Source organism: Aureobasidium subglaciale (genome assembly GCF_000721755.1).
Source record: "Aureobasidium subglaciale EXF-2481 unplaced genomic scaffold scaffold_11, whole genome shotgun sequence".
In the NCBI taxonomy this organism is placed as follows: domain Eukaryota; kingdom Fungi; phylum Ascomycota; class Dothideomycetes; order Dothideales; family Saccotheciaceae; genus Aureobasidium; species Aureobasidium subglaciale.
Genome location: NW_013566984.1, coordinates 256,826 through 278,473, shown reverse-complemented (window position 1 = coordinate 278,473; position 21,648 = coordinate 256,826). Strand labels below are relative to the sequence as shown.

The window sequence follows — 21,648 nt, the reverse complement described above, 5'->3', positions numbered from 1 at the left end:
GACGCGGGCTCCTTCATCACCTCACGTTGATTCCTCAATCGACCGATTGACGATCCCAAAAAAGAGGTTCGATACTCAGACTATAGAGCTTTAACAAACTATCTTTTCCACCAACATGGAGCGAAGGATGAAGGATTGCGAGAGTTGCTCGAACACCATCGATACGAGCTGAACAACCGCCGACAAGGCCATACCGCGGAAGTTCGGGTGTCGTCTCTACAGCAAGACACTCGCACGTGTTTGAGAATCTGGTGGTAGTAAAACGTGCTTCAAGCCAAGGCGACGATCGAAGGTGTTGCAGATCATGGGGCAGATAGAAGAATTACGCTTTCCTGATCGACAGAAGGACTGACTCTCGCACTTTTATCCAAATGTTGACGTATACCATGCCTATTGCAGACTCATTCCGCGAGCATGATCGTCCCTGTAGTCCGGAGGATTCAGTTCTTACATTTCAATCGAGACATAATCGTATACCATTCCTGTCCCAAACTCTTCCTGCGAGTATACTCGCGCCCGTCGTCCGGAGGATTGGGGTGGCATCCAAGATCAGCACGATCGTGTCCCGTCAACAACTCTCCTGTAATTCAGTATGAACATTCGGGTAGAACGAAAGTCTGCTCTATGCGAGCATCGCAGGAAAGCACATTGACTGGAGGCAGCGATGCTTCGCACCGAGATGACATCCTCTTCGGAGCCTGTATGTATGAAAGATCGACTCGTCAAGGTGTATAAAGTCGGCTCGTCTTCGTGTCCAGTTCACAATTTCATTCTCATCCATCATCTACTCTGAATACTTCCCTGACTTCCATCAAACCTATCTCAACATCAACAATGGCAGCTGCTTTGGACGCTATTGGTCTCATCAGTGGTGGTCTTGGTATCATCCAGTTCTTCTTGGACAACGTTCCATCCAGTACTCCTCAGGGAGCATCAGTCCAGATCAAAGCAGGTCTTGGTGATGATACTTCCGATAACCTGGTAAGCAGTCATGGCTGCGTTCAGAGAAAACAAGCCTAACAAATATGCAGGGCGGCGGCATCGACAATGTCTATGCCTTCGATTACAACAATAACTACCTTGGTGTCTCTAGTGGCTGCTCTATGGGCGACGGCGGCGTATGCCAAGTCACTGTAGACCAGGGTAATGCTGGCGTTCAAGCCGACTATGTCTCAATCTCCAACGGCAACGATGCAACTTGTATCGCTTGGGTCTCTGTCAGTCAGTTTGACAGTTCGCCTGGAGGTGCCTGGACTGGTGACATCGGCTACAACTGCGGCGACATCTGGTACTATGGTAATCAGTTGGCTGGTAGAAACCCCGACGGCTCTGAGTATCGCCCCTACTGCGCGTGAGTCCACGGCCCATGGCTGTTGAAACGTGAGCTGCAACTGATCGTGATCGCAGTTGGTTCGATGGTGACCACACAAACGGCTTCCAATATGCTTCCCTCAAGTTCACCGTCCGCGCTTATGGAGAGAAGGCAAGCGATACCATCAGCCAGAACAAAGTCTGCTCAGCCAGCATCTTTGGTGCAGACACTGGACCCATCAATGGTCAACCCGAGTCCATCTCCAAGAAGCGCTCTGTCAAACGAGCTCCTTCGACACGTCGGTCTTGGATGGAGAATCGTCTTATCATTTCGAGTCATGCAGGTCACACGGCAGAACACCTATGCAACTCTGCTACCAGCTGGGGTCCTGACTTCGTTGGTGCTGATGGGCAATTCTGTGACATGGCTACAAAGACTCTGTCTCCTCTTTGCTCCAAGGAGGACGTCGACGGATGTATAGATGTAAGTCAGAACGGGACGGTAGTCGCTAAACGTTCGATCGCGCGTCGCTCGGTGCCAATCACCAAGGCGTATGCTGTTGTGTCGGTATGGGGTGACGAGGCTTGAAGATGGGCTTTCGCGAGGGACCTTTGGGAGGCTTTGTGGAGGTCTGTATGAAGGGGAGTACCGTTATTCTGCCGGTGTGCGTTCGGATTTCCCGTTGACAATGGTGTCGAGGCATGCAATCTGCCGACACTCGGTGCTGTTCGTTCGTTGTGTCGTAACCAATTCATGCTTTTCGTTCACAATATCTTCGCGGTGCTGCGGTATTTGTCCATGAAGCGACAAGAGCGTGCTTACCCATGGTCCCGGTCGGCCAGGTATTTCCTCAGCAAGGCCTACGTTGATCGCATAATCGACTTTGTCATTTGACCGTGGGCTTCTTGAAGCCGTAGTTCAAGAGCGCAAGGTAGAACAATGCGTGTCGCGTGTAAATCGCGACGTCATCAATTTGCTTGGCACGTCCTCCACGTCTGTGTCTCTCCTTGCTGTCGCTCAAGGCTCCAGCGACACTGGTCGCGCAAGGGGTCACTGATGGTAGCTCTTTGACGAGCAGCTTGTCATCCACTGTGAGCAGAATAGATGCCCCAAAAACGCTTCTTTGACGTTCATGTAAGGGTTGTACCCTGGGCAAGATGTATCGTCTTGCTGTCGTAGCCCTGGACTGGCTGTTCACAGCACTAAAAAGCTACAGATACAGTCCAGGCAAAGAGCACATCGATTACATCCGCTAGCTCTGCGCTATCAGTACGAGACGATATATCCGGGAGGCATGCTCCTGCTTGAAGCGTCCCTGATGTGTCGAGGACGGGAAGCTCATGCTGACAATCACTGAGCCATGGACGCTGGATGAGAGAATCAAACGTTTGGCTGTTACTTGTTCTTCTTCCAGGGGATTATACTTCGTCCAAGTGGCGTTGATGGGAGGCAGAGCATGCACACGAGGTAAGCAGAATGTACACGGAACATTCAAAACACGTGAAAATGGTCGAATCTTCCGGTGGAAAGTCGTCACTTTCACTATCACTCCCTGCTCGCTCATATATGCGACAAACTCTTCAACTCTCGCAGAAACTGCTCATACAAAGTGTTCGGCGTCACCAGCCCACTCTGTAGGTATGTTTGAAAACGACGTGATCTGCATTGGGTGGCCCCGTTCGTCGTTACTGCTCGTTGACTGGGATCATCTGAAGGAAGTGGTCCTCGCCGATAGTCTGAGAATAGACATCAGGCTATCGTCTCTAGGTCGTTGATGGTATTTTGAGGAAGTCAGGTAAGTGACAATACCATCTATTGTGGCGTTGTACAAGCTTCGACACTGACTCCATCCCAGCAACATTCCTCGCGACTACCTTGTTACGGTCTTGTTGAGAATGGCTGACCGCTTCTCAGTGGAATGGTCGATCAAATACGAAGTACCCGTACACAGGCAGTTGTTGGCTTACTTCTCATCCTATTTTAAGGCAGCCTTCGAGAGTGGCTTTGCCGAGAGTACACAGGAAGTCTTTGTTCTTGAAGGTCTTTCTGCCATCACGTACCAAGAGCTTTTCAGATGGCTATACACAAAACAACTCGACCTCTTGTAATCGGGCTGGTCCTACTGGCTCCTTATCGAGCTCTACTTCTTTGCCGACGCTTACGACTTTCCCGCGCTTCGACGAAAGACCATTTCGATGTTGGTCCAATCCAAACGTGTCCGATTTCCTATCATCATGAGTGTCGTCGGTGAGCTTTTGAAGGTACCCCAAAGCTCGCCACTTTACCAATGGAGTGTCGAGACCTACATTAACCACTGGGATCCGAGATATCATCATCGAAAACCGATTCCCGATACCCCGATTGACTTCTTCCACGATGTGGCTCAAGGTCACATTCTGAAGACCATTGAAGGTCAGAGTCTTCCTTGCAAATGTTGCCACGATCCTTGTCGTTGGCACGAACACCTGGACGAAGAAGAATGGGAGAAGAGTGAGCAGAATTCAATGAATCATCACGATATACCTGCTTACCATCAACTAGACTGCCAAAGCCACGACGCTACCCTCACCAAGCCCGATCCTTCAACTTACCGCAAGCCACCTAGACGATCATGAGCGAGCGACATGTCAACCGATCCCAGCGCTCGATCACCGCTCTTTGATGACGACCACCGACTCCAAGTCACTCTGATTGATCTTTTACAATACATTACATCCGTCAGCAGTGTCTTCCATACTCGAAGTACCACCAAACCTGCCAGCGCCTTATCGGCCCCATCCTGTCGATACTCTCTGCACGGATCATTTACATCGCGCTTGCCAATTGCGCCTTTTTTTTTTGCTCGCGCTTCCCGGTGACCTCTGGCGTTTTTTTCCTTCTTGCGTCGCTCTGTTTATTTCAAACCTACTAATGCCCCTTTCCCCCTGAATATTTGCTTCTTTCACGCTTGCTTTTGTGTTTCTTCCATGGTCAAGAGCCATTAATGTCCATTCTACCATTCTCTGCGTCAAGCCCCTTTGCTGTGTCAGACATGACTAGCTCAGTGCCTGTGACTGCACAAGACACATTAGGACCCCATACATTGCGCAATTGTCATGGATAGCACACTGACTCCCGTCTGCCAACCATCAAGGTCCCCCTTCAACTGATTTGTATCTTTTGACAGTTGCTGTCACTATACGCTCTCCAAAGTCATCCACGTATTCTCAAAATTACTGTTGGGGAAATTGCACACGACATGAGAGCCGAAAAAGCATCTTCTTCATTTCTCAATTAACGAGGAAGCTGCCATAGTAATCTGTACAAGCAAACGAGATTCCCCCATCCCGTCTAGCCGACCCTATCTCCATCTAACTCGAGAGAGCCTCGCGTCTTGCTGTTCTGCCGTCTACTCGACCGCAAAAGCCAACCACCACCACTCCCCCACAACCCACCCATCAGCCTCCTTATCCTCATCCTCTCCCTCCCCACCATACCTCAATCTCTTGGCCAGCCCGGCATTCTCCGCCCACTCCAAAAACATCTCCAATTCCCAATCCCAAAGCTTATTCTTGTAAGCACCTTTACTCATATCCTTGACCTTGAGACCAGGGCGGAAAGCCAATAGCCATAGGGTGGCCATGACTGTCATTTCCCAGTAGACTTTGATGAGATTGCCGTGGATGTCTGTCCAGAGCGGGAGGCGGGGGCCGAGTTCGTCGGGGAATTGTCTGGAGAGAGGAGGAGAGGGGATGGGTGAGATTGGGTTGCCGTGGACGTACGAGTCTGTGGGGTGGAGTTCGAGGAGGAAGTGCAGGCGAGACTTGTCCATGTGGACGGTCTTGTAGTTGCCTTCTGTAAAGCCCCATTTGGTCAGACGAGGGTATGGTGCACCCATGGAGTGATTGACTTCAGGCAGAAGAGGCACGACTTTGGCACGACCGGCAGCAACCAGGTTGGTCATGCCGGTCATCTCTGCATCAGTCGCTTGGTAACTGATAGCAAGCTTTCCATCCTTGGCGAACGCCTCATCGACAGCCTTCTTGAACGCCGCAGTCTTTTTGAGATAGCGAACATCCCATTGGCGTTTGAACATCGTCAACACCGAGTCAGAAATATCGTAGTTGCGTCCAGGAATTTGACGACCTTTGTTCTCCATGCGGATGATCTTGGCTCCCAGTAAATGGTCCAGCGCTCTAGGTAGATACTCCTCAATCTGTATGAGCTTCTCATGTGCTTGATTACTGTCGTAGACTGTGTCGGGTGTGACCACATTGGCGCGCACCCACGATAGAGCCAACATAAGCCCGTCGTCGCTAATGGCAGACTTGGGAGCTCCTGCAAGCGGTCGTGCAAAAGTCCAACTGTTGGCCAACTCCTCTCTGCGCAAGTGAGTGACATTCGCGACCCAGAAATCTTCTCTCGGAACATTATACACTTCGGTAGCGTTTCTGACGTCGTAGCGTTTGTCGAGTGCCTCACGGTCTTTGGGCAGTTCGGGCAGTCCGTTCAGAGGGTTGGCACGAGCAAGTCTTCTCTCAGCCCACTCGACAATACCCAGCCAGTCGTACTTCTCCGGCTCAATGAAGTCGATGTTAGGTATCTCGCCACTCGCGTAAGCCTCAAGGAATAGCTTCTGGAACTCTACTTGGAGCTTGTCTGCTGTACCACCCAACTTGGGCCTGAGGAAGACCCAACGATGACGACAGTAGTTGGGATCAAACTTGAAGTGGAAGACTTGATGCACGAGTCCCCAATTGACAATCTGCTCAAGACCTCCAGTAAGAGTCTTGACAACCACGACAGCGTAGATGAGGCGTTGCTCCTCTTTGTCCGACATTGAGAAGATACCAGTTCTGCTCGAACGTGGTAAGACTGCCTTTGGGCCATAAGACTTGTACTCTGGTTGGGGTCTTGGTGCTGGGCGAGGTCTTGCTGAGTGCAATCTGGGAAGCCTAGTAACCCCAACAGCTGCGAATCGTGGAAGCTCGTATCCGACGTGTGGGCTCTCCGTTGGCAACTCGAGCAGCGTTGCTTCCTCTCCCGCCTGCTTGAAAATGTCTGCAAGCGACTTTGGAATCTGCATCTTCTGACCAACAAAGCCATACTGTGAACGTTGACTGGAGGTAGTGATGACAACAGGATCGGTCGAAAATGTACCTGATTGACGATGGAATCTTTGATAAGGAGCAGTCATCGATAAAGCGTCAATAACGCTGAACGTGCTTGCTTGCCTCTGTTGCAAAAGTTGTACAAGAGAAGGCTCCTCGGGCAAGTCGAAACGGACCCTCGGAGCATCAGGCACATCTCTCGATGGCACGGTGGGAATGACTTCTGGCTTCAACAATCCAAAGTCGCTGGCTGCGACTGCATCACGACTGTTCTGCTCGGCTTCAAGTTGATCGTCATGACCAGTAGTCGTAAGGAGACCAAGAGCACGTCTTGGAATGATTTGATCTTCCGCACCCCATCTTTGCAGCTTTGCAAGTCTTCCGCGACCACGTGGACCTCGATCAACAACAGCTCTAGTAGGGTCGTGTTGGTAAGAGTCAAGTTGGAAGTCGGTCGTCAGAGCAGCCACAGCATTGTCAATGTCTTCTTCCATCTGAGCTTGCATGTATCGTTGTTGACGCCTCTCTTCCTCTTCGCGTCTGTGTCTTCTGGCTGAGACACCCTTCTTCATTCTGGCTTCTGTCATGCCGAGCTGAACCTTTTGAGGTCCTTGAAGACGACTGACGACAGCGGTATGGTCGTAAATGAAGGAGCTGTTCGGATTGTGAACATCCGGGATGCCTTTGCCGCCTCTCAAATCGTGCTCTATACGAAGACGAAGCTCGGGCAGGACTTCAATGCTTTCAGGAACATATGTCATCGGATGAACCTCGATGATCTTTTGCTTGAGCGCCTGCACTTCTTCACTGTCAGGATCAATCTGCGGTTCCATGACGATAGCTTTAGTAAAGATTTTTCCATCAGGCGCTGAGAAGGTGAATGACTCTTTCTTCAATCTGCCCTCATCAATCAGTCCAGCAAGAACTCTGTCAAGAGTATGACGATCAGGACGACGCTGGAACTCCCTATCCCAGACAGTGACAAAGGGGTAGAAGAGTTCTCTGTCACCACCGAATATACCACCATTCTGGTGCACAATCTCAAGCAGCACCCTGTTACGGTTGTAGCTGACGATGCCTCCAGAACGGCCAACACCAACTTTGGTAGGAGCTTTGGCGCGACTGGAGAAGCGAGCAGCCGTAGTAGGGGTTCGAACGACCGGTTTTGTGAAAAGCTGAGCAGGTGCACTTGGTGACTCAACATCGTCGTCAACTTCTTCAAGGATAACCGGTGCGTCGGGTCTTCTCGATGCTCTCCGGAAGAACGGCTCCAAAATCTTCTCAGATGTTGTAACATAACTGGACTTTGCTTGCTGTGCTTCAACAGGCTCTGGTAGCATGTCTTCTGATTTTTGTTCGATGGACTGGTTAGATAGGTTCGTTGACGGCGTCTCTTCCTCGAAGACTTCGGCCGGAGATGCGTCCTCCATCTGCATGTCGTCATTCGTTGCGCCTACTGAGGCCTGACGCTCTTCTGAGGCAGCTTCAGATCCTTCCTCTGACTCGAAAGGCGCACTGTCAGCTCGCTGTAGAAGTAAATCGACCGCTGAGGCATCTGCCATAGATATATCGGGCAAGTTTGTGACCGAACTAGGTGGATCGAAGGATACCCTTGAACCAGCAGTAGAAAGGGCATGTGGTGCTACAGTGGCCTCTCTGTTTGTTGAAGGCGTATCTGGAGGCGAAACCTCGGATGTCACCTTGTAGGCCTCTTCAAGCTCGGTCAATGGTTTCCACTTGCCATCGACTAGAGATTGCTTAACTGCAAGCCTCTTCGTAACTCGTTGTCGCAATGATTCGTAGGCCTTGCGCTTTCCTTGTCTTTGGACTTGGATTCTTCTTCCTCCTTTGATGACAATCTCTTCCTCTGGCTCTACTGTAGACTCTTCTTGTACCTGAGTCTCCGTGTTCATAGTAGTCCACTTGCGAATCTCATCTGCTTGAACCAGTTCGGTATGGTCTGTCGCAGGTTCGGGAACTGGGGTAGCAGGTTGTGCTGTGTCGAAGCTAGGTTCCGGTGTGGCCGCTTGTGAAGAGGATACCTGATAGATATCCTCTTGTGTGAACCACGGAAGAGACTTGAGTTTCTGAGACTTGAAGACTGCAATGAGATATCGTGAAGGACGTCCCTTTGGCTGGACAACGTCATTCTTCATCTGACCAGAGCCTGGAGGATTGATGTAAGCACCAGGCTTGGTCATGTTCAAGATATCCAGCTCAATATCAGCCACACGCTTCTCAAGCTCTGGGTTCTTGGGTGACTTTGCCGTGGGCCTGTTGCTAGGCTCCTGCAGACCTTGCACATTGGGTTGAGCAGAAGTCAACATCGGTACTGCGGGACCATCGTGACTGGATTGCTCATGCAAAGAAATGATAGTCGATGATCCCTCAGAAGCTCCAAGAACAGGCGCATCAGACGACGCAGAAGCTACAGTCTCGGATACCAAAGCAGGAACTTGGCTGATATCCGCGGGCCCAACATCCTCAGTCTTGGTCGACTTGCGTCGTTTCTTCAGTTTAGGGGCATCTTCCTTGACGTTCAGCCCAAGCTCTGCTCTAGCTTTCGAAACAGCCAGTCTGTGCGATCTGACCTTCCACTCTTGAAGTTCGGCCTCGACACGCTTGGGATTCATTTTGAACATAACCTTGTACACCTTCTTCTTTGTCTTAGGTGTGGATGGGTAAGTAGATGCGGCGATAGCGTCATCCTCATCTTCGATTGTGTTGACTGGTTGTGCGGCTGAGGAGGGGGTCTCGGAGGTCGCGATACGCTTTCTAGGTGTCTTCAGAGTGCTCATACTTGAGAGAGGACCCATAGGAGAGTTGAATGCTTTCTTCTCCCACATGGGTCGCTTTGGCTTGGCTTTTGATCTGACAAGAATATTCTTGCAAGCTGCGACATTGTGCGTACCGTCATGACCAACGATAGTCGAGGCCTTGACCTTCGGAAAGCCCCAAGCATCGAGATCAGGCTTTCTTAGGACTTCTGCAGGCTTGACGTCGATTGCTTCCCAGGCGGCATCGCCATTTTCTACCATCTTCTGAAAGTTGTGATAGCTTCGGAAGACGTAGTGAGAGATACGATGTAGCTGAGAAGTGTCTCTGACAATGGCAAGGTGACGGAGATGGAGAGGCTGTGAGACGGTCCAAACGTCGGTGAGTCTGCCCATAATTTCGTCAAGTGGGCGTCGCCAGAAGTGACCCAATCCGTAGTTGGCAAGATCCATGGTACTCAACCCCTTGGTACCAGCATTGGCAATGATGTGGAAGAAAAATTGCGTATGATGCATGTCTGGCTGCCATTGAGGTGGCACACGCTTGGTGATCTCAGTCATCTTGCCCAGACCATCCAGAGCAGCGGCGTCAATCTCAACGTAGTCATCATCATTATCGGCATCGGCTTCTGCATCGGATTCTTGATCCTCAACAACTTTGCCGACTTTGCCAGATTTGACGGTAGACGTGAATGCTTCCTTGTCCTTCTCGACAGGCTCACGGAGCAGCTTGATACATCTGACCCAGAAGACATTCTCCGGATCATGTTCTGTCTTCTCGGCATCGTTCTTTTCGGTAGGAGCCTCGGAATCGATCTCATAGCGATGCTCGGAAGCCTCAGAGCCTTTTTCGGCTAGCTTGACCTGTTTGGGTCGTTGACCTTCCAGACGAGCGCGGAGTCTTTGAATGCAGCCCGATCTTTCAAGTCTCTTGATGCATCGATGAAGAGCTCGTGTCTCCCATCGCGAACCATGAATGCCCATCTCCTTGCGCAAGTCTTCGTACGCGATAAGACCGTCGTGTTTCTTGAGAGTTGACATGACTTCACTGAACCATTGTTCGTAGTTGATCATACGACGAGTCCCGCCTTCGCCTTTTCCAGCCTTGCCGTTGACTGTGTAGAAAGTGGAGGTCGGCTCTTGGGTTAACTTCTTGAGACGAAGCAGACTGGTCTTGATACCGCCACCGAGACACATCTCCTTGCTGATATAACCTTTGCTGGCAAGCGAGTCGGTACGCTTTGGCACGGATCGCTTGTCTTGACCTGTGATTCTGGTGACATCAGGCTGAAGGACGCCCTGACGACCGGCGGCGGCCACGACCTGGAGACAATGGAACTCTAGCTTGGGAATGCGCTTCCAATCAACGTCGTGATCGGTAAGAGCGTGCCAGATTCGAGCTTCTATCGTGTAAAGTCTCTCCTTTGCGTGTGCTTCGAAGACGGGAGTGAGGGGATTGGAAGGGTCATCTTCTCTAGACCTTCCATATTGATCGTCAACGACGGTCGAAGTCGCAACGACATTGACATCCGGGTGGTCAACGAGCCAAGTCCAGAGCTTCTCTAAGTGTTGTGGATCAGATGATTGTGATTGCGCAGCCGAGTTCGCACCAGGAGGCTTTGTCGAGAAGAGTAAATCTCCTTCATCGCCGTTATCGTCTTCGCCGTCGTCGACTTCAGCAGCGTTATTGTCATTGAATTCGATAAAAGCGTCGCTCAGTGCAGTGATGGTAAATCCTAAACATTATGTAATTAGTATGGCGTTGTTCATACAAGCATTGCAAAGCCGACATAAATTCTCCCCAATGCATAGGTGCGCGAATAATTCATTTCATCTCCAGAACGAGAAAAAAAAGTGATCCGACCACAACAGCAAGCGGAGCAAGCGACTCTGGGGAGCAAGACTTACCGATTTCACCAGACAGAGCGACTTGAAGCAACAGGTGCTCCAGTAATACATCCGAACCTGTAGCCATGGCTGAGCATGACTTCTTGACGTGATGGTCCGAAAGCGGATTGTGGGAAAAAGATTGTAAGATGTGGGTGCGCAAGGAGAGATTCGAACCTGCGTGCGCGCCGATGAGTGAAAATCGCAGTTTCGACGCTATGAGTGTTGGGAACGCCGTTGTGCTGTGAGCAACATTCGCCTGGTCTGTGCACGCGCGCCGGTCGTCGCTGGGGGGAAGACCCTGCTCGATCTCTCTGCCGTACGCTGTTCAGCGACAGTGAGGACGAATGATTGTCATGTGGTAACTTAATTGTCCTTTCTGATATACAGATCTGTACATTCAGCTATAGAACGTAGCAGAGGGTAGATACACCTGTTACAGACGCGTGGTCAAGAAGTGAAACGAGTTGATTGTCTATACAATGTTGAAGAATGATTAACGTATGCCTGTCATGCAATGATTGAACGAATACCTCCCGAGTCTTGACGCTCTCCCAACCCCCCGTAAACGCCCCACATAGTCAGTCCGTCTCGACGCATTATCATCTACCCTGCCCTCCATCCTGTCAAATTAGGTGCTCCAGCCGCATACTGTTCTCTGCGTTTCTGCTCCTGTTGCTCGTCATCCTTAGCCAACCGCTTCTTCGATGTGGCCTTTTTGATAGCTGTCATGGTGTGTTCCCATATCTTCGATCCAGCGTTCACCTCCCTGTACCTCTTGATAATACCCATATCACCTGCCGGTCTGCCATCCCAATCAAGTAGATAAGCTCCACTACCCTTGACTTCATCCATACCGACAGCAATGTCCAGGCCTCCGTTCAGTGGTATACCCGCCGCTCCATCCTTGGCTTTATACATTGAGCTGGTGATTTGGAAGAAATGTCTCTCGCCGCTTTCTCTAAAGTTCAAGATCCAAGGCGTCATGACCGAATACAACACTTTTATGCCAAGCCTGATAGGTCCGGTGAGTTGATTCGTGATCCCAGACTTGACAGTACCAGGATAGGAATGACTGAATGATGTTTTCGGGTGTCTCTTGGCCAGCTCTTCCATCATAAAGTCCGTCATCATGACACAATGTGATAGACATGAGTGTAGTGTGTATCCTTTTGTAAGCTCCATATTGTCCAGGTCGATGTCAGCTTCGGAGCCTGCTGCAAGAACTGTCAAGACGCGTGACAGCTCGTGATTGCTTCCAGCTGCTGTGAGTTCGGGCATAAGGTTCATAATAAATCGTATCCTTGAGTAGTAGTTGACGGCCATCTTATGATCCAGTCCTTCTGGAGTTTCTGCGAGAATGATGTCAGAATCATATAGGATCTGGTTGCAAGACTGTATCCGAGTCCAAGGTGCAGTGTATGAACATCGAACATGATAACTCACCTTTCCTGCCGCCTAGCGACATGTAACCGGCGGAAAGAAACAAGACATTGATCTTCTTTTCTCGCCGTTTCAATTCCTCACAGATCTCGTCGACATTCCTCAAGATGCTGATATCCTTTTTGAGAAAGATGGCCTTTGATCCAGGATTTAAATCTTCGAGCTCTTTGCAAAGACTATCTCCTTTTTCTTGACTCCTGAGAACATATATCAGTATAGATTTCGAGTATCAGACAGTCTCCGTATTAGACAATGAACTCACCTGCCAATGATGTACGCTATCGGTGTTGTTGCTCTTAAGAACAGTTCCTTTTCGGTGTTCTCAGCGACACCGTTTGTTCCACCAACTAGACGATGTCAATTTTGTCAGTAACGAGCTCTCACACAATGGCGTCTAATGAAGCAAACATCAACTTTAAAACGAGACCAACGACAAGCGAAGAGGCGAATCAAAGGTACATACCAAAGACAGTAACCAGATTCTCCAAATCACCAGCCTGCAAATTCGACATGCGAATAGAATCTAGCGAAACCATATTGGGGTTCTCAGAGAAGATCAAAGAGGTTGGTGTCGTGACGTTTGCAGCTGGAGGGGTCCAGCCTGCGCGTTCGTCGACCGACATTTGTGTAAAAGTAGTATGCGGCTCTGCTTTGATGGGAAGAGGCTGGTGAAGCTAAAATCGCCTCGGGAGCGATGTTGCCAAGTTTGTTAACTGGTTAGAATAAAGTTGATGGTATGCCGCTGCGTGGATAGTTCGAGAATAAACCACGGAGAGACTGGCAGAGAAGAAGGGGAAAAATTATTTCTGTATTACAAGTGCGGAGAAAATCAAGATTGGTTCTCATACCATTTGACTCGAGGAAATAATAACTCGTCTGTCCGATCTCATCCAACAAAGAATTCGTGGGTGCTGCAAAAGTTCACTGCACCTGCCCAACTCATCCGATCAACGCCCACATCCCCAGATGTTTGGATCGTGGAAGCGGCGGAGCTGGACACGAACGCCGAATTTTGTGTCCAATGACGAAGTGGCTTGGAAAGTGCTACATGTAGAACTTGTCCATGAGCTTCGTTTTCACGTCAATGATTCCCGCAGATGTCACGATCTTGGGATTGGTCTCATGATTGACGGCTGTTTCATATGTGATGATCATTATCAATTAACCAGACTAATCAACTGCTCTTCGGATATCCTAATGGTGATGAAGAGAGAAAGAGTGCATGTAAGCACGAGAAAGGAAAATCAAGGCAGCGTCGGAGCCATCTCCACTGTCTCGGAAGGCCTGCCTCCAAAAAGCGGCCAAACAAGAGATATGCTACGTCAAGTATTATTGTTGACCTTTGGTTTCTTCCGAATCATGGAGGCGCTCAAGATGTTGACTGCAGATGCCTCCACAGCGGCAGGTGCTTGTGCCCGGTCTTCCGTATTCTTCCTCTTCTTGCGAACTAGCATCCCGGATATGTCGTTGACTTGGCTGGACTTGGTAAAAGACGCTGGATGAGCAAGCTGATTCGAACCAGTAACCTCCTTGCCCCAGTCTGCAGTAGGATTCGAGATGGCCGCGACTTCAGCGAGCCACTTGCGCGTACTACTAGTTGCAGTGTCTGCATTTGAAAAGTCGAGGCGTAATAGTAAGTCGTGGACTCTTGAGTATGAAGTATGCTCCAGGACGATTTGACCACGGCCCTCTTCTGGCCACTCTTTGCTGATCGTCTTGTCTGAGCGCGACGACACATTCGACGAGGACGACTTGATCTGTGGTTGGCGAGGTACAATTGGCCCTGATAGCTTCTTCCTCCTCGAGGTCTTCCTCGGACTGGCCCTGGATACTTCCTCGGTTTGACCAAGACTCTCCTGGCTCGAGAAGATGAGATCCGCTCCAAGCAAGTCGTCAGCGTTGAAAGAAGTGGCTGGCGTCAGATGTGTAACAGTATCCTCGAGTGACTGGATACTTGGTTGTGTAGGTGTAAAGACGAGCCAAATGAAGCCAACCATCCTGCCAGAAGAACACTCTTGTCTGAAAGCCATGGTGTCCCAGAACTGATCCAGAGTCCTTATGCTCTTCCACATGCCATTGCCTTTCTTAGAGGGCGAGAAGAATGTCTGAGAGGGCTGCGAGTCTGGGATCTCGGCATCGAGTTCGTCAAGATAGCGAGCCTTGGGGTCGTCGGGAAAGTGTGGTACGAGACAGCGTGGCGGTGCGGATGGATTCGGAGCGATGTCGAGGAGCGGATGACCATGTCGCCATTTGCGATTGTCGACGGGATCGGAACGGCATGTGGGAGGGAAGAATTGGGTCGTCTCGTGGTAGTCGAAGCCTGGTACAATGACATGGGCGCGGGTGGTATAGGAATCGTCTGTGGTCGGGCATCTCAAAACGGGATCCAGAGTTTTGCACCACCACTTGACAAGTTGACGGTCGTCCAAGACATGCTTTGCGCCGTGGTCTACGCTGCCGGGAAAGAGGTATTGATCCTGGGCTCTTGCGAAGAGTGAGACGACAAGCGGAATGCCAGGTCTTTGCCTAGTCTCGGCAAGCCATGTTAGAAAGGTCGAGGTGAGAGGCCGGATGGGTGACTGTCGAGTGTGGGATGGGGTTCGGGATAGGAAGCCTGTCGAGTCGGCTTTGGAGACGAATAGCGTTGTCAGGGTGGCAGTCGTGTAGACGAGCACCTCGATGGCAAAGACAAAGACATGACGGCCTTGGGTTTGAGAGGATGTTGAGTTGGATGTTGAAGATGATGAAGATGGCGAAGTAATGGAAAGAGTCAGAAGGTGGGATTCGCAATGCGTCCGCTGAGGCCTTTGAGCCGGGGGAGCAGCAAACAAGGCGTCTGACTTGGTTGGCCGAGTCGAGAGATGGTGAATTCTGTACTGCAGCCCGCCTCCCAGCACCTTCTCCAGTCGCGAATACAAATCATTCCTACTCTTTGCCGATCTGTCCTCTGCCATGCTGCTAGAAATTGATATACAGTGAACAGCAACCAGTTGCGACAGGTAAACACTGCTCCAAACACGGCGACGGCAAGTGCCGACCTTTTCTCCGAGGTGCCAATCAAGAAAGATTCACGCCGCCAGCAATTGTCCAGAAGCACGACTAGACGTGGAGGGAAGCAGCATCAACACAGGCAAAGAGAAAGAACTGCGCGAAGGAAGACGGACATAGCATATCACACACACACACGACCACATTGCCACCATGAGCGCGACGGCACTATCACCACCCGCCCTCGTCGGCGCCGCCTTCAGAACATCCACATCCATGGCTCGCCCTCAACTCTCTCGCTGCGCCGCCCGCTTTACACAATCCTCAAACTATGCCACCTCCTCAGAACCCACCGAGCATTCTACTCCTCGCTGGGCTGCCACTCCCGCCCGCATGGCCATGCCTGTTCGCGCACGACCGGGTCCTCGCCAACGTCAAGCTCCTCCATTCGTCGTAAACGAGGACCCTGCCACCCTCGACTCAGCCTACGACTCCTTCCTCGGCAAGAACGGCAGTACAGTCCTGCCAGAAGAGATCAAATGGCTAGCGGTAACACACAAATCCTTCGATCACGCGAGAAGAGGCTTCAACGACAAGCTTGCCTTTTTGGGAAAGAGATTATGCGATATGCAATGCTCGCTCGCTCTGCTGCAATCGCCTGATGTCGGCTTGACGGGCAAGAGGCTCAAGTTGCTGCACCCGGCTCTGAAGGGTCTGACCAACGTCTCGGACTTTGCAAAGAACAACACATTGGACAAGGAGAGATTGGCCTCTTTGGCACGGCAATATGGTCTGGATGCTGTCGTGAGATGGACGCCGAGAAACGTGAGTGCACACCGTCCATGTCTAGAAGAGACGACGGCGTAACTAACATACTGTCCAGGTCGACAACCTCTCATCATCTGGTGTCGATGTCGTTCTCGCTCACACTCTCTACTCGATCGTCGGAGCTGTGGCCTTGGAGAAGGGCGGAGACTATGCCAACAAGATTGTGAGAGAGAGGATACTCAATCCTCTCGGTCTCAAGTAAAAACTATATCCCATCACATACTGTACAATTGTATATTTACACTTCATGCCACCCAATCAAAGTACATGGCCAAAGAAGACCGAGCATAAAACTGACATTTTGAAATACTGATCACAAGATCATGAGAATTGGTGTCGTTTTTACATGTAATCTGCGCCCCCCTACGTAACGCCCTTGGTATTTGTACATTCTCTTTACCCTTCTTCTACTTCTTCTCTTCTCTTTCCTCATCCTCTTCCTCGTCTCAAATAGACACTCAACGTCTTCTCGTCAAACCCCTCCTCTCAGCATTCTTGGCCTTTCTAACATTACTCTTTCTCCAAGCCAAGAATCTGTTACCAGGCTTAAACGGCGTGACCTTGACACCAGCTCTCTCGGCAGCTCTTCCAATCTCCCAATTGGCAGCACGGTATTGGTATCCTGGTCGCAGTGTCGGCGTTGCTCTGACCACTTCTCCTGTCCTCTTGTCTTTTACGACAATCTTTGCTTTTTGCTCCTTGGGTGTTGCGAGAGGGGTGGAGGTGCTGATATCTGCGTCTCCAGAGATGGCAGCTTCGTTGCCAGCTGAAAGGTCACGGGTGAATTCGACAGCAGGAGTGGAGGAATTTTCCATCTGATGAGCCAGCATACCCAGACGTCTGCGGCGGACAGCATGAGGCGGTTGGGGAAGCACTTGGTTGCGCTCAAACACCACACCAATGTATTGACGTTTCGGGTGCTTGAGGGGGTCTTTGTAGTATTTGACGTAGCCCGGTTGGGTGGCGTAGATTGTGTGGTCGCGGCCCATGCCTACATTGTCGCCGGGGAACCATTTTGTACCGCGTTGGCGGAAGATGATGTTGCCGGGGATTACGTATTGTTCTGTTTGTGTAGAAGAAGAAGAGCTTGTCAGTTTCGTGGTCTTTCTCTTTCTCGCATGTGTGGCTGGTGTGTGTGTGTGGATGGAAAATGTAATGGCGCAAGGGACATCTGTCGTGTGTCTTTTTCAAGGGTACGTGATCAGGAAGCCGTACCTCCACTCTTCTTAGCACCCAATCTCTTTCCTGCTCCGTCCTTTGCAGAGTTGGCAGCACCCTGGGCCTTGTGCGAGGCATGGCGTACTGCGATGCTGGTGTTGGTGACGGCTGGCGACAAGCGCAATGCTAAGAGAGCGGTCTCGACGGTAGCGATGGCAGACGAAGAGCCAGTGGGCAATGCCCGTATCCTTGGGAGCAACATGGTCGACGGCGCTGTGTGTGGTTGCGCTTGAGATTTGTCGTCTTGTCGCTGCTGCTGCTCTCTGCCCGTCAACTTTCTGCCGCCTCCGCATTCGAGTCCGCGGTTCGTGATGAGATTCTGGGCGTCGTGCTGGAATTTACGCACAACTCGAGCTTCTGCTCCCTTCGCACTTCCACCCTCGTTCGCAACAACGAACATCATAATTGCAACTGGGATCGTCGCATTGATGCAGCTTCGACACTTGAGTCTGATTTCTTGTTTTTACGTCTAGTGTACAGATCGCAACTCACTCGAGGATTAGAGCCTCCTCACAAATCCAACACCGTCTTCTGCTCCTCTCGCAACTCTCTGTCGTCTTCTAGCATGTGCGCTGTGAGGGGACTGGTCACTGCCACTTTAGGTTTTGTAATAACGCCTTCCATGTCAAGAATTGTCTGTTCACTCCAGCTCTTTGTTCTATGATTGCGCATCTCGGTGTTCATGATGCCCTCACGAGTGCCAACAAATGTCAGCTCATCAAAGTCTTCAAGCTCTTCCGTAATCTTCTCCAGTCTATCAGCACTGGACGCGGATCTTGACGTTGTCCCATCTGTTTGGTCCACCTCTGCCTTTTCAATGTCGTGCTCTGGTGGCTCGACTGTCGAAACAGTGTTCAGCGTCAGACTCCATCGAGGCGGCTGACGTTCTTTGGTCGACTTTGGGAAGAGATGCACGATTAGTGGTTTGAGGGCGAGTAGAGATGCGCAAATTATGCCGACATTGGCTTCGACCATTGACCACGTCACTGCTTCTGCCGAGGAAGCGGTAAAGTCATGTCGGACGTAGGCATTATGTACCACGACAAGCCTGACAACTGATATCGCACAGGTACTGCGCTTGTGTTAGCTGGTCAAAATCAGGCGGGAGGAGCTATGCTGCAATCTCACAAGAAGCCTAGCAGAAAGACGCCCACCAGCGCAATCTTTTGTCTTCGTGGCAACATCAGTCGTGAGATGACTGGGATCGGCAATGCCAGTACTGCAAAATCGAGTACAATATTCACTGCCGTGACGCTCACCCAGTATGTTCTCGTGCTCAGACATTTACCCGGCTCTATTGGGTGCCAAATCTTTCTGACTGGGTCGCAAATGAAGATGGAACCGAACACGCCCCAGAGAAGCGAAGGTACGAGAGCGGCGAAGAGAAGCCATGTTAGCCGTCGCATGGTGCGAGTAGGGAAGATGCGTAGGTATTGGGTAAGAATCGAGGCCTTGGTGACATGAATGAGGACGACGTAGAGGACGTTCCAGCTGAGAAAGAGTTTGGCCGTCGCAGAGTGAAGATCGAGAGGACTGTGCCAGGCGTAGCTGCCGAAGCCTGTGACTACCATGGCCACAGTAAGACCAAGGACTACCCAGGAAAGGAACTGAATCTTTGTCAGTGCGTGTTTTGCCATACTCGAAAAGAAAGTCGAGTGGCAGGGAAGTGGGCAGAAGTGTTCGACATCAAAGTCGGGATAATAGTCTTAAAGCGCTCATATCCTCGATGTGTGTCTCTGCAACTCCACCTCCCATGTACACGAACAAATATACTCACAAGCGATACCACAATGACAAAGTCATCGAAGCCTACAGCCTTGACAAATTTACATCGGACGATGAGTCTCAATATCACCACTGCGGTCGCGAGTACTGTTGTGATGATGGTAGGCGTAATAGTATCCCAGCGAAGATCCGGCTTGTGGTGTGAGGACTGTGAGTCGGCCATTATCGTTTTGTCTATTCACAGTCGGAGTAAATCATCAGTGTGTTGTTTAACGGTATGTAGGAGGCAGAAATCGATGGTATGTTGATAGGAGATGGACGAGTTCAAAAGTGTTGAAAGACTATTGATATAGAAGGAGCCACATGAGAGCTCTTTCCTGGACATCCGCCACCTCAGATCTACACAAACACCAATGTTCTTCCGATAACAGCTCAACCTCTTTCCCTTCTCCACGGTACAGCGCTATCATCTGTGTAACGCGTCGCACCCCTCATTAATGGGCTTGTGGACCACTAAGCCATGTGACTTGACACTTTTTCAGCAGGTGCAGTCTATCATCCCCAAAACTCAAAGTACGTACGACAAATCAAGTCTGGCGGGCAGAAACTCTGAAAGTAGTATCTGGGGTACAGAGTTTGACAAGGTTAAACGTGGAGCAGGCTCGACGGTGGCCTGAGCCGGCCTGTGGACACACAAATCCACCCTTTAATATCGTTGATTGCATTGTACCAAGACAACAAACCTCGTTCACTCTCCGATGAACAAAATCTGTGGAGAGGTTGTGATGTTCTCGAGGGCATTGTGGTGGATGAATGTCTTGGGTACCGGTGGAGCGTATAATCTGGCTGGCTGCCATATATGTGGTCGAGCTTTACCGGACTGTGTCCGAGTAGGCTCAGCTTGTATCGGTCTGCTCAGGTGTAGATGCTAGAAGCAGCACACAGAGGTTGACCTGTGGCCAGCTAAACATGTATCGATGGATAGTCATGAGCGAGACCGATCGAGATCCGGCAGTGTCATGGTGCTGCGGCTGACAGCAAAAGCTCGGCCAGTCTTGTCCGTAGCCTTCCGATTGTCCAGGTCGCCAAGCTAGATCTGATATTGGTGTACCGAGTGGATGGGAATGTGCCTCCTAGAGACAAGCGTTCCGAGAAGAATCGACCGATCGTTCAGTTGTGAGAGAACAATGCCATCTTTGCTTGGAGATATGCCTGTACAGCAGCATCATTCGTCGCTTTGGACCTGCCACAGCTTACCGCGTGGGTTGGAAGCGACTGTGTCCAGGCTTGAATGGCAGATGGATTGTATCCGCCTTGGGGTTGAGCAGGCATGGCATAAGTTGTTGGTGGAGATGAGCTCATGTTTTGGCGAGTAAGGCTGTTGGTAGACTTCGTGAATGACGACATATTTAATGCGAGAAGATGCAGGAAAGCAACAATAATATACACCTTGGGACTGGGTATGTGTTATATAGTTTGACTGCCGGATAAATCGATTATTGGGAATAACAGAACAAACTTCTGGCAATTGAAGATTAAAGGAGACTGTGAGCTGCTACCGACACGTTTCAAGGCCGGGCAGCCTCATGTATTTGTGTATGCTCCAACCACTTGACTGATGAAGGTTTCGGGACCCAACGGTGTGATCGCTGGACAAGAGGCGTGGTGTGCAAATCCCGAGTGTCATGCCTAAACCTGCCGCTTGCTCTTGAACAGCAAGAAGAACCGCGAAGGATTGCAAATATATGGTTCATGCAACCATCGATTCACGATCAGGGAGCCCGACTGATTGGTAGGTTGTATGAGTCGAGGAAGAAGAAAAGGCCGTTGTGCACGGCGTGTTTCGTGAGCAAGCTCCGGCAACGCTTGAACAAGCCAGAGAGGCCCATCTGACAAATATTGTGCATGAAGCGAGCTTCAACAAGCAACTTCAAATGTAAGCGCTGCTGTGTCTTTTGCTACGAAATCATAAGCGAGGTAAGATAGCGTGCTCAAGAAGTTGAAGCAATCTAGTTGGTTTCAAGCTTGTGCGCACGATCTGGAATACAAGTCGAAGCTCATGCGATCAGGGTCTTGCCCCCCCACGCGATGATGTGTTACAAGACCCTAGAAGAGCATGGGAGATTGTATCGTTCCGCGACTGCATCCCATCATGTTTGGTGCTTGACCTACCTGCGACACACAATTGTCCTGACAAATACTGGCTGATAGCACAATATTGTTTTCGCGGAAGGATCAATCATGCAGATCCCTCATCATCGGGGGTTACATTCGTATCATGCCCTGACACTCCACTTGCTTCTAGTAAAGGCGTTTATTCAGGGTTGTTCACGGCAACTCCGTAGGAACAGATAAAGAGATCAGTACATTCGGCAGCGGGCCG

The 21,648-nt window shown here is 50.5% G+C and overlaps 8 protein-coding genes across 8 annotated transcripts; 3 read left to right on the top strand and 5 right to left on the bottom strand.

The window, feature by feature from the left end:
* Positions 1-834: 834 nt before the first annotated feature.
* AUEXF2481DRAFT_5247 (uncharacterized protein) lies at positions 835-3,420 on the top strand (the record flags this gene model as incomplete). The annotated part of the gene is made up of 4 exons (XM_013487934.1): positions 835-981; positions 1,032-1,351; positions 1,408-1,863; positions 3,168-3,420. 4 exons carry the CDS (start codon positions 835-837, stop codon positions 3,418-3,420), a joined length of 1,176 nt encoding a protein of 391 aa, XP_013343388.1.
* A 126-nt stretch (positions 3,421-3,546) lies between these two features.
* On the top strand, positions 3,547-3,927 carry AUEXF2481DRAFT_5246 (uncharacterized protein; the record flags this gene model as incomplete). The annotated part of the gene is made up of 2 exons (XM_013487933.1): positions 3,547-3,802; positions 3,854-3,927. The coding sequence occupies 2 exons, from the start codon at positions 3,547-3,549 to the stop codon at positions 3,925-3,927; spliced, it is 330 nt and encodes a 109-aa protein (XP_013343387.1).
* A 569-nt stretch (positions 3,928-4,496) lies between these two features.
* On the bottom strand, positions 4,497-11,501 carry AUEXF2481DRAFT_80051 (uncharacterized protein). The gene is made up of 2 exons (XM_013488160.1): positions 11,085-11,501; positions 4,497-10,912 (listed from the first exon to the last, which is right to left on the bottom strand). The coding sequence occupies exons 1-2, from the start codon at positions 11,149-11,151 to the stop codon at positions 4,701-4,703; spliced, it is 6,279 nt and encodes a 2,092-aa protein (XP_013343614.1). The 5' UTR covers positions 11,152-11,501; the 3' UTR covers positions 4,497-4,700.
* A 168-nt stretch (positions 11,502-11,669) lies between these two features.
* On the bottom strand, positions 11,670-13,129 carry AUEXF2481DRAFT_29724 (uncharacterized protein; the record flags this gene model as incomplete). Its single annotated transcript, XM_013487988.1, has 4 exons — positions 11,670-12,415; positions 12,510-12,703; positions 12,769-12,853; positions 12,970-13,129. 4 exons carry the CDS (start codon positions 13,127-13,129, stop codon positions 11,670-11,672), a joined length of 1,185 nt encoding a protein of 394 aa, XP_013343442.1.
* A 349-nt stretch (positions 13,130-13,478) lies between these two features.
* AUEXF2481DRAFT_230552 (uncharacterized protein) lies at positions 13,479-15,583 on the bottom strand. Its single transcript, XM_013488202.1, has one exon. The coding sequence runs from the start codon at positions 15,458-15,460 to the stop codon at positions 13,829-13,831; it is 1,632 nt and encodes a 543-aa protein (XP_013343656.1). The 5' UTR covers positions 15,461-15,583; the 3' UTR covers positions 13,479-13,828.
* Positions 15,584-15,707: 124 nt separating this feature from the next.
* AUEXF2481DRAFT_5242 (uncharacterized protein) lies at positions 15,708-16,524 on the top strand (the record flags this gene model as incomplete). The annotated part of the gene is made up of 2 exons (XM_013487932.1): positions 15,708-16,319; positions 16,378-16,524. 2 exons carry the CDS (start codon positions 15,708-15,710, stop codon positions 16,522-16,524), a joined length of 759 nt encoding a protein of 252 aa, XP_013343386.1.
* A 256-nt stretch (positions 16,525-16,780) lies between these two features.
* On the bottom strand, positions 16,781-17,943 carry AUEXF2481DRAFT_5241 (uncharacterized protein; the record flags this gene model as incomplete). Its single annotated transcript, XM_013487931.1, has 2 exons — positions 16,781-17,385; positions 17,538-17,943. The coding sequence occupies 2 exons, from the start codon at positions 17,941-17,943 to the stop codon at positions 16,781-16,783; spliced, it is 1,011 nt and encodes a 336-aa protein (XP_013343385.1).
* A 107-nt stretch (positions 17,944-18,050) lies between these two features.
* Positions 18,051-19,488, bottom strand: AUEXF2481DRAFT_5240 (uncharacterized protein; the record flags this gene model as incomplete). Its single annotated transcript, XM_013487930.1, has 3 exons — positions 18,051-18,612; positions 18,669-19,147; positions 19,318-19,488. 3 exons carry the CDS (start codon positions 19,486-19,488, stop codon positions 18,051-18,053), a joined length of 1,212 nt encoding a protein of 403 aa, XP_013343384.1.
* Between the last annotated feature and the right edge of the window lie 2,160 nt (positions 19,489-21,648).